This window comes from Sander lucioperca, chromosome 1, assembly GCF_008315115.2.
Source record: "Sander lucioperca isolate FBNREF2018 chromosome 1, SLUC_FBN_1.2, whole genome shotgun sequence".
Lineage (NCBI taxonomy): Eukaryota > Metazoa > Chordata > Actinopteri > Perciformes > Percidae > Sander > Sander lucioperca.
In genome coordinates this window covers 7,687,303-7,698,139 of record NC_050173.1, presented here as the reverse complement: position 1 = coordinate 7,698,139, position 10,837 = coordinate 7,687,303, and the positions used below count along the sequence as shown (strand labels likewise).

The 10,837-nt window shown below is 41.3% G+C and overlaps 2 protein-coding genes across 16 annotated transcripts in view; one reads left to right on the top strand and one right to left on the bottom strand.

Annotated features, from left to right (window-relative positions):
• Positions 1 to 10: 10 nt before the first annotated feature.
• Positions 11 to 8,608, bottom strand: ciz1a (cdkn1a interacting zinc finger protein 1a). 3 transcript variants are annotated; one of them, XM_036003167.1, is made up of 16 exons: positions 8,421 to 8,608; positions 7,738 to 8,005; positions 6,255 to 6,382; positions 5,851 to 6,062; positions 4,787 to 4,904; positions 4,528 to 4,615; positions 4,248 to 4,351; positions 4,043 to 4,134; positions 3,640 to 3,846; positions 3,371 to 3,501; positions 3,074 to 3,167; positions 2,811 to 2,918; positions 2,590 to 2,715; positions 2,297 to 2,381; positions 2,045 to 2,166; positions 11 to 1,956 (listed from the first exon to the last, which is right to left on the bottom strand). In XM_036003167.1, the coding sequence occupies exons 2-16, from the start codon at positions 7,905 to 7,907 to the stop codon at positions 1,432 to 1,434; spliced, it is 2,310 nt and encodes a 769-aa protein (XP_035859060.1). In that variant the 5' UTR covers positions 7,908 to 8,005; positions 8,421 to 8,608; the 3' UTR covers positions 11 to 1,431. The 3 variants fall into 3 exon arrangements, with proteins under 3 accessions (XP_035859060.1, XP_035859031.1, XP_031133726.2); XM_036003138.1 differs by having other exon boundaries at positions 8,449 to 8,602; XM_031277866.2 differs by having other exon boundaries at positions 2,297 to 2,375; positions 8,449 to 8,602.
• A 1,007-nt stretch (positions 8,609 to 9,615) lies between these two features.
• The window catches only part of dnm1a (dynamin 1a), a 51,132-nt gene continuing 49,910 nt past the window's right edge, over positions 9,616 to 10,837 (top strand). For 7 of the 13 annotated variants that reach the window (XM_031277749.2, XM_031277751.2, XM_031277741.2 and 4 more), the window contains exon 1: positions 9,621 to 10,038. In XM_031277749.2, coding sequence (XP_031133609.1) covers positions 9,878 to 10,038 — 161 coding nt within the window. In that variant the 5' untranslated portion in view covers positions 9,621 to 9,877. Of the gene's footprint in view, positions 10,039 to 10,837 lie in introns of all 13 variants that reach the window. The other 6 variants (XM_031277750.2, XM_031277752.2, XM_031277742.2 and 3 more) reach the window with 3 other exon arrangements.

Here is a 10,837-nt window from a genome sequence, read left to right as displayed (position 1 = left end):
CGAAATTAACTTTTTTTTAATGTAGGCAAACTAGCAACTGTAAATGGGAATGTGACATCAAACAGGATTTTGTATAAAATCACTGTTATGCCAACACAATCCATTGAATGCAAGTGCTTTTATCTTTATGAATTTTGAGCTAAAAGTCTGTGTGGATCCTCTGTGTGCAGATGTTACAGATGTTTTAGACATTTTGTTGACATATGTTCAATACTACATCAGCTCCTACAGATTGTGTTGAATCCCAACACATTTTAAACTTTCAGTGAGAAGGCCACAGCTGCTGACAACTTCTGTGCCCAAAACACGGCATCAACTTTAACACAAAATGTCAAAAATAAATAAGGATAATCAAAAGCCCTGAACAAAGTTATGATCAGATTCAAGGTTCAGCATTGCTCAACACTCAAGCCAAAGTACCCTTTTAACCCTTTCTTTAAACAAAAGTCGCCACCCGCTCAAACCCTTAAACTGGTTAGATTCTACATTTCAGCTCACTAAAAGCATGTGCCACAACATGGTTAGCAATGTTGAAAATGTCTTCACTTGTAGGTTATATTAAGTAAACAATCATTAGTTTTGCAGGTATTTCATCCATGGTCATGAAACAAAATATTGGACAAATTGGAATTTTGACCCGATGATGGCTCTAGATGGACAGGGGATCTCCAAAGTTATTACAATTCATCCTAATTGGGACACAAGTGTCCATAATATATTTCATGGCAAGTCATCCAGTAGTTATGTGGGGTTTCACAAAAAATATTATCCACAATTTTTTTTTAATGTTTTGCTGCTGTGAACAGCTCCTCCATTTCCTTTTCGCCTTGTGGCAGAATAGTGCAACTGACGTTTTATGCATACTTCATTTTGACACCGTTTAGATTTGAAGTACCAAGTATGGAATTGGGACACAGCATGTGTATCCAGGTGATGGTTTTTCTAGTGGGTAACCAATAAGAAGCTTCTCCTAATTAAAAAGGCAGCATAAATGCAGTTTTTACAGATTTGTTAATATGGAAGAAAAAGTGTTTGCTGTGAGCTACATTTACATATCTTATAATGATCTCATTTTGATTGCTGTAATCTAATGGCGAGGCTAAAGATTCGAGAACATCATTCTCTGACTGGTAGCCAATATTCAGATACTTAGCCACCCATCACTGATTTTACATGTATGCAACAGCTGTCAGGTGTTAAATGTCCCACCCTGGAAGAGCATCACATAAGAAGTCATGCTCCACCGTGATTCACCATCATTCTTCCTATTTGTTGGTGTGTGGTTAATTCAGACGTCCCAACATGGAGAGAGGCAGGGCTGTTCACTTCTTGGTCTCGGTTTCATGGAAGAATCTCTTCACATACTGACACATCCTGTCCTAAGGTTACGATTGTGCCAGGTTTCCACTCTTTCCACATCTTATCTGTGACTCAGCGTCTGTTTGTGGCCCTGCCTGACCTGCGTTTGGGTTTTGCCTTCCCTGTGCCATTCTTTTTCCCTGGGACAGCAGGAGCTTCCCTCTCCTCCTCGTCTCCATTTGCATCCTCAGCAGCAGCTGCTGGCTCCGAGTCTGGCTCCTCTCTGCTACCAGCAGGCAGCTCGGCTGGATTCTCCAGAACTACAGAGACCTGGGATGTGGTCTCTTCCTTGATGTGGAGGCTGAGCTCTTGGTCTGTGTTGCCAGTGCTGGTCGCTGAGGTACTGATAGAGTCCTGTGAGGTTGGGTCAGGTTCTGCTTGTTGCTGGTTTTCTGTCTGCACGGTCAACCGGGTGAGTGTAATGATGGGCTGGATGGAGTTCAGGTTCGTCACTGAACCAGTCTCATCAGAAAGGGAATTTTCATCCGTACAGTCTGTGGTGGTTTCTGTTACAGGTCTGAGGCTGTCTGCAGCTAGGAGAGACTCTCTGGAAGATTCAACAGCTCCACTTTTTTGACTCCGCAACTCTCTGTACCTCTGAGAAGAGAAAGCATACAAATACTGCAAACCAGCTACTCCCTTGTTCATAGTGGTGACAAGGTGAGTTAAGTCATCAAAAACCAACCTTGAGGTTCTCAAAGTGCTTGATTGATTTGCAGTGGGTGTGTAGGGCAGACGATTCAAAGTGGTAAAACTTGTTGCAGAGTCTGCAGATAAAACCTGCTACTGGAACAAAAAAACTGGACCCTGAGGAAAAAGAAATCCAAGAATAAATGTGACTAATACTGAATGTTATCAGTAAACCCAAACAACAAGAACATGCAGGAAGACAGAACAAAATGAATCATGCAGCAATCAGGAGTTAGCCGTCACTCACCGTAGACTGTGTCAGAGTCATACTGCTCATCACTGGCCATGTCCTTTAGAGAGACTTCTTTAAGGGAGGACCAGTCATCCTGTACCAGGTCACCAGAGACACAGTAAACAACTATTGTATAACAAATGCAACAAGTATGAGGTACTAATAGTGTTATTTTATAGCTTATCTCAAAGTGATGTTGAACTAAGTTAAACCTTGGGATGTAAAATGTACCGGCCATTTAAAAGCAAATACTACCAATTGCCTCAATGGAAGGAAATTACAAACAAAACAAATGATATGCAAATCACCTGTTCATTTATCTGTCTTTTCTCTCCTTCCTCCACCTCACTGCCCTCCACCTCTTCCAACGAGAAGCCGTCTGTGTCCATAGCCGTCAGCTTGCCTAAGGCCTCGCAGCCCTCCTGCTCCTGGAGCTAGTGAACAGTAAGTACAGCATGGATATTTCATCTTTTCGTTTATGGGAAAGTACTTGCGTGCTGTTGCTTTAAATCAATACAAGCACAGATACCTTCTCTAATTTCTGCCTGTGCTCCTGGGACTGCAAGTGCTCCACAAAAATCTGGGAGGTCCTGAAGTGTTTCTTACAGACTGTGCAGGAGGAGATGGCTATGGCGAGCTGAGGAGAGATGAAGGATACCAGATCATTTTGGATTATTCTCATTTAAAAGTGACCAGAAAAGCGGTTTCAACTATTTTCAAAATATTTAAAACTTCTTGAACTCAGCATGAACACCATGTAAATGGGCTTATCTATAAAGTGAGCAGCTTTACTTTGTGCTCCTCGGTGCGACGGTGGTCCATGATGCTACTGGTGAAGTGGGTGTGACAGGTGGCACACCAATGCTTCAAGTCGGCTTTCTTCTCTCTGCAGAAAACACAGATGAACATTTTTTATAATTAATATTATATCATTTTCTATTTTTAAAGCCCGCTTAAGGTAAAAAAAAAAAAAAAAAAAAAAAAAAAGGTGCATGATTACTCTCCAATCTCACCATTCAAAATTGATAATGTTTCAAAAATAACAATAAAAACACAAGGCAAATGCATATTTGTGTGTTTTAAACTGACCCATCTTTGATTGCTTCCTGTAGAGACTCCTGCACTCGTGGCAGCAGGGTGACCAGGCAAGCGTTGCTCATGTGTTGGATCTCCATCATCCTCTGCTGGTGGGAAACACTGTTCATATGACTCCTGAAGTTCTGCAAAAAACACACACACAAAAACACAGAGAAGAGAAAATAGTAAAACATAATCATAAATTTGCTGCAACTTTTTCAGCCTTTTGCACATTCTCAACAAACACAAGCAACTGAATACACAAAAAAACATGAACCTACTTGCTGGTTGTGGCAGGTAATGCTGCAGAGGTAGCAGTAGAACGTGCTGGCGCCCTCCACTACACCATCCTCTTCTTCCGGCTGGTTGTCTGGTGAAGCCAAAGGGGCATCTTTGCCCTGTGGCATCTCCTCTGAGAGTAAATCAACCTGATGGTCATCTTCACTCAGCCTGGCAGATGGGGACGGGGCTGACAAACAGCTGTGCACCTACAGAGAGGTTGCAAACCAGTGTCATGCATTTATTTAACTGAGATATGACAGAAATGTACTGTACACATATATTGGTAAATACCATTCAGCCCAACGTGACCCACCTTTGTAGCAGTGACTTAGTTACTTCAAAATCTATCATTTAGTATTAACATTATTTTGTCTATGACCTGATCATGAAGGCTCCTCTCACCTCAGCAGCTTTGCTCTCCTCCAGCGCTTCTGATCTCCCTGTGGAGCATTCTTCCTCCAGAATGGAGCATTCTTCCTCCAGAAGGATGCAATCTGGGAAAAGAATTCAGTACATTTTCAAATTAACTGACCTCAAGTACATTACATTTAGATTAAATGAATGCCTAATAAAAAGTGAAGTATTTTTAATTTTCTGTGGGTTCTACCTTCAGGCTGGCTGTCCTCTGCGTTGCTGTTACACTCTGAAGACAGAACTTCCCCATCTGTATCTGCAATCGTGACCGTCTCAACAACACATTGTTCCTCTGACCTGAGGGAAAAATAACAACAACAAATGTCAAGGTTGTTGTAAAATACTGGGCACCCCACATTTCCACTTTTTGGTTGGGTATTTTTGTTACTTCCATGGATAAGATGTTATGCTCTGGGAATGTACAGATCTTTTTAGGACAACTACATTCACAGCAATAAAAATGTTTTCCCTACCCCTCTGTCCTCTGCTTTTTGACTACAGGTTCTTCAAGTTGCTCCTCGGAGGGCTGTGTGGGTTCATCCATTCCTCCCATGGCACCATCTGTGGGTAGAAAAGACAAGTTGGATACAAAGACGAAAAACATTATCTACAAACAAATGTTCACCACTAATCTCCTTCAAGAAGTCTTCAAAGTCACATATGACATTCAACACACACTACAACACCTTAAACCATAAGCATGTCTCAGTGCTGGTTGGATTGCAGCTCTACCTGTTTCAGTCTTGTCAGTGGTTTCATTGGTACTGCCAGCTGCTGGTTGGTTGTCTGTGCTCTCTGCTGCCATCTGCTCACTGTCCCTCTTCCTGTCTGGCTGGCGAGCTGCAGAGTCCTACACAAAGAGACAGAATTACAAATATAAATAAATATACGGTGCACCTAAAAGTATGTCTGTTTGGATATGTGCAGGTTGTTAAAGAACTAAATACTGCATTTGAAACTTTTTTTTTGTAAATTTCCTTGATGTTGTTTGGTCTAAAAAATGTAGACATATTTAAATGGGGGTTTATGTCCTATATACTGTCCAAAACCCAAAGATATTTTGTATACTATCATAAAAGACTATGGAAATCAGTAAATATTCACATTTGAGTAGCTGGAACTTATTCACTTTTATGCTTAAAAAAAAAAACCTACTTAAAATAACTGATTATCAAAATGAATGCAGATTTAATTCTGTCCATCAACTCACTGATTAATCATTTCACCTCTACTATCAATAATTGTGTGTGGCCAAAGCCTGATGTAGCTTATCAAAGAATATTACAAATACATAAAAGAACATTTGGGTCATATACGGTATTCCTTGATTATAATGAAAGCATTTGCGGAAGTTGTAAACTTAACTAATGATTTGATGCTTGTTGTATACAAGATCAAGCACAGTCGTAAACCATGATTTGCAGTTGTCAATTGTGCAACCCCAGTATAGTGTATTAGCTGGACTGAAAACCTACACAGTGATTGTACTCATTAGAATGGTGCTGTTATTCAATTTCAATTCAGTTTCATTTATAGTGTCAAATCACAACAGAAGTTATCTCAGGACACAACACTACTACTTATACTACACTTACAGATAGAACAGGTCTAGACCACACTATAATTTATAGAAACCCAACAATTCTCCCCAAGAGCAAGCATTTGGAGCGACAGTAGCAAGGAAAAACTTCCTTTTAACAGGAAGAAACCTCAGGCAGACCCTGGCTCTTGGTGGGCAGCCTACGGCCTCAACCGGTTGGGGGGAGACAGATATACAGAAATACAGTTGTATTTACTGCAATAGTGATGGAAGAGGAGGAAGAGGCTGTGGTGTTGTTGTTGTTGTAGTAGCGAGCATGTGGGTGGAATGATCGACCAGCTGGGAAACCCATCATGGGGGACTTGATGGCCATGCCCATGGGAACTGGCCCGAGCAGAGACGACCTGGATCTAGCAGTGAAGAACTGACGGAACTGCTGTCCAGCCATCCCAAAAGCCCGCATGTTACCTGCATGAAAACAAAGCATGAAAAGAGACATGAGCGAGGAAAGAAAATAGGCAAACTAAAAATGATAACCCCTTGTAAGTTAGTTATGCAATGCTTTAAAACACACTTATCTATGAAAATGTCAAATACAAATTATACTGCTCTTTATGAATTCCAGATGCTGCTGTCTTTTCACTATAATCAAAACTGTACCCTGCATCTGCTGCATCAGCAGGGCCCCTTGCAGCATGGGATTGGGGGCTAGGATGGTGGTCTGGGTTGCCTGGCACAGGTTGACCATCCTGGGAGGAGGGGCTGTCTGGGGAGCAACAGGAATGGCTCTGCGTGACAAATAAACAAGAGAAAAAAATGCAGCATCATTTAATAAGACATGACCATCCTAACCATAAGTCACTGAAATCTGTAGCTAAAGAACTCAGTGTTTCAGCCAAATGATCCTTCTCGGAATCATGGAAATTGATCTTACACACACATCTGTCATATTTTGAAATCAGCTGATATCCTGAAGTAGAAAATACTGACTGGAAAAGAAAATGACTTGACATGGACACCTGCACACGATTGGTCTGTCCTAATACAAACACAAGCTGTTTGTGCTATTTTTCCTGATTATGGGTAACTATGTAGCAGCTGTGATATGGATTAGCATTAATCAGAACTCCTGAGCTGCTGCTTTTGCTTCCATATCAGCGTTGGCTCAAAGTGTAATTTAAGTTTAGATTTTTTATAGCACATAATTACAAGTAATCACTCAATGAGTTTCATAAAACAAGTGGTTAAAAACAGTGGTCATTAAATCTCACAATCATAACTTAATACAATAACATGCTAAATCAAATTATGAATCAGAATACAAAAAAAAACGTATATGGCAAAAGTAAATGACCAAACATTATGGGGGTAGCATGGAATGACAGCATGGGAATATGTCAAAGAAAACAGGTACAGTATGGAGTGCTGGTGGGATAACGCTGTATCAGCTGCTGCTTTTGCTCATTCTCACAATAAAAAAGGAGACCTGTTTGACCTGACCTGAGTTTTTATGAGGATTAAAGGTGATGTAACAAAAGCTGGCAGGTAACATGAAGCCCACTGGGTATTTTATGGTTTTACTAGAAGTGAAGATCAGAACAGAGGTGATCTGGGGCCAGTCATCTTGCATTATAGTGGTATATACAAGATGCAGTTTATCAATGCTACCTTTGGGCAGGCCAGATAACAGAGAATGGCAATAATCCAACTTTTAATAACACTGTTTGACAACCGGATAAGTATCTGCTCCAGAAAGACAATGTTGCTTTAGTTGGAGTCAACGGTTCTCTCTGGTGACAATAACAAACAAACTTTCTATAAAGGTATGCCAGTGCTGCTAGATTGGGACAGATGGAAATATTACTATAGCTGCAGGTTCTAGCTCATAGGTTTACTTGGTAGATAATATCATAACAAATCACTGCCTGGGCTGAATGCCCCTTCACCAATGGACTAATTCATAGGGGAGCTGAATAGATATTCTATTTAAATTAAAATACTGCACATCTATAGATTTTCAATCATCCCGGAATCGTAGTCTGGCATATGTGCGACAGGGCTTCCAACTCAGCTACGGCGCCAGCCATACATATCTGATCCGGAAGGCCCTGTCTAATCCCCGGTCTCAAATTAACGTGTTTACCGCTGTGCCTGGTGGTGGTGATGGGCGACATGATGCCCAGGAGGCGGCTGCGGCGGAGGTGGAGGCTGCTGCTGGAAAAGTTGTTGTAGCTGCCGCAGGTGCTGGTGAAACTGTTGCTGCTGCTGTTGTTGTTGCTGCTGCTGCTGTTGATGGATGTGTGGATTGAACATGACGGGCTTTAATTTCCACCGTTAACGTCACACCGTGAGTTGACAGACCAGCAGCTGTGAGGTGCCAATGTGTTGACACTCCTTACAATAAAATATATCTGAATGAAAGAGAAAGAAAGCTTGTGTGAGTATGTGCCTAACCGTCAGAAAAACTATTGAATGTAAATACACATTCAATAACAGTGCGCACCTCATGAGACAACAGGTCGCTTTCGCGATGACAATTAGCTAGTGCTAGCAGCTAAGCTTACAACAATTTGCTTGTTGTTTCCTTAGCTTATTTTAACAAAGTGTTGTTGAAAGAGAGCAGCATGCTATTCCAGAACTAACACAAAGTATAAATAATTGAATAAGCTACACCTGCTATTAAAATGAACGAAGCTACATTAACCACCGCTCAGTAACGTTAACTGAACCCTACAAGTTAGCTTAGCATAGCATCGAACTAGCTAGCTAGCTAGATAACTCATAGATAAACCAGCTGCGCCCGCTCGGGTACTTTCTACATTTTACCTTCTCGGCCACAGTTGTTACGACTTACTTCTCAAAGAGGAAAGTAGCGAGTATTGGTGATTATCCAACTACAATTATAGCAAAGGGTTGAATAACTGCTCTCAGTCCCCGGTGCGACTCACATTAAGCAGAAGCCCAGCGTAGTGAAGTTAGTGCACTCTGTCCTCCCGGTGGTTGCCTGGAGAACTGAAAATGCATGTCTGCATTTTGCAACCTGATCTCACAGAATTCCGTGAAATGAACACGGCCCCTTAACTCAGCATTTAGAACATTTAGATAAGGTAGTGGGTATATATATATATATATATATATATATATATATATATATATATACACACATATATATATATATATATATATACACACACACATATATTTATTTTTTAAATATTTTTTTATGGTAGTAGGCCTATTTAAAATTAGAACGGTCGTGTTCCATTCTCAAAAAAAGCTTGTATTTTTAAGGTAGCCTACTACATTTTAAATTTTGCGACACCATCTAAGATAAATAATTAATCAAAGTGGAACATCATTGTTATAACCTCCAGTGGATATTAGATACTGAAATAGACATTAAATTACGTTAAAACAAGCACTGCATTGTACATAGGCCTATGTAGGCCTACATTATAGGCCTGTAAACAGTAGTAGCCTATACAGTACTAGTATGCTATGTATAATGGTATTGTAAAGTCCATTGTATATGTTGTATAGCTATACAATGGATATACTAATTCATGTATTTGTATATATTTATTTGTGTGTGTATAATATTATTCATAGTATATTCACGTTGTACGTTATAGCTAGATAGCTAGATAGCTAGATAGATAGATAGATAGATCAAAACATAGAGGGCCTAGGCCTATACTGCATTATAAAAACAAACAGCCTACAAAAGGTTGTAGAGTGCCCCCTGGCCTCTGTCCACGGTGCTAACAGATTCAGCACCATGGACAGATCTGTACATCTGTTTGCCCAATAACATTAAAAACTGGATGCCAAATTTACCATCTTCACCTTTCTAAATGCAATCAAACAAGATTTGACTTTGGAGTCTCTGTAAAATATTTAATTTCTGTAGGCCTATTGTAAACAGCACAATTTGACAGACAACACAGCGAAAGTAAACCCGTGTCACCCCCGAGCGGTTTGCGTGGAGAACTGCAGGGATCTCTCCTGAGAAAATACAAGAGATCATCCTCCTCGTCCTCCCCCCCCCTGCTGCGCTTGGTGGAGAGGAGTGTTCATGTTCGGTGGTGGAGAGATTTGAGGTGATCTGACACACCGAGGGGGTGCAGTCAATGACGGGGCAAACCGAAAAGTGAATCGGTGTGGCGTAATCCAAAACCGCCCTCTAAACGCGAGGCTGGCGAGGAGGGACGAAGAAAAAAATAAGAAATAAATCCCTCCCTGCTCTGAAAAAAGGAGGATAGATTGCCCATTACATCGCAAAGATGGGGAACAGGGGAATGGAGGATTTGATTCCTCTGGTGAACCGCATGCAGGATGCCTTCTCTGCCATCGGTCAGAACGCGAACCTGGACCTGCCCCAGATCGCCGTGGTGGGCGGCCAGAGTGCGGGGAAAAGCTCGGTGCTGGAGAACTTCGTCGGGAGGTAAGTAGCTTTTCCAGGCTGCGATGCATGTTGGTGCATCACATAAGCGGCCGCAGTCGCTTTTATTTTTTACATCTCACACATCCCAGTCCCCATCCCCCTTCTCAGGTAGGTTTCAATCCACCGCCACAGGCTTCGTTGAAACGGTCCAAATTGTTGCACCCTTCACCGTTTTATCCCTCTGTCTTCTTCCACAACGCCAATGCGATGAGATTATATTGTTAGGCCTACATAATTCCCTAGTGAAGTTTAGCTGTGAACTGATGCATACAGGGAACAAATTGCTGTTTAAATGACATTTAATGGTTTAATGACAAACCATCTCTGGGTATGAGTGCAGAATGCTAGCCAGCTTCTAAACTTCATCATTTTGTCCAAAATTACGCAAAGTTGCACAATGTTTATCATTATAAATCCTATGACATCTGTCACAGAAGCAGGGTCAATTTACACGCATACTTCCTGTATAGCACATAGTTACAGGCAGCTTGGTTGATGTGTTGTTTGTTTATTTGGCTGGGCTACCATTTTGTAGTCCTCAGGCTATTAAATCCTGACCAGGCAAGGGTGAACAATGATGCTCGCTGTGTGTGCATATGTGGAGAGAGGTTTCAGTCTTGCAAACATGCACAGTTTTCTTCCTGCCAGAGCTGCTGCTTGATACATAACAAAGCAAGGGGAACAAATGTGATCTGTTATGCTGCAGTATGACCTTGCAGACAGAAAGAGAGAGAGAGAGAGAGAGAGAGAGAGAGAGAGAGAGAGAGTCCACCTGAGCTTTGAGCCCTTCCAGCTCAGC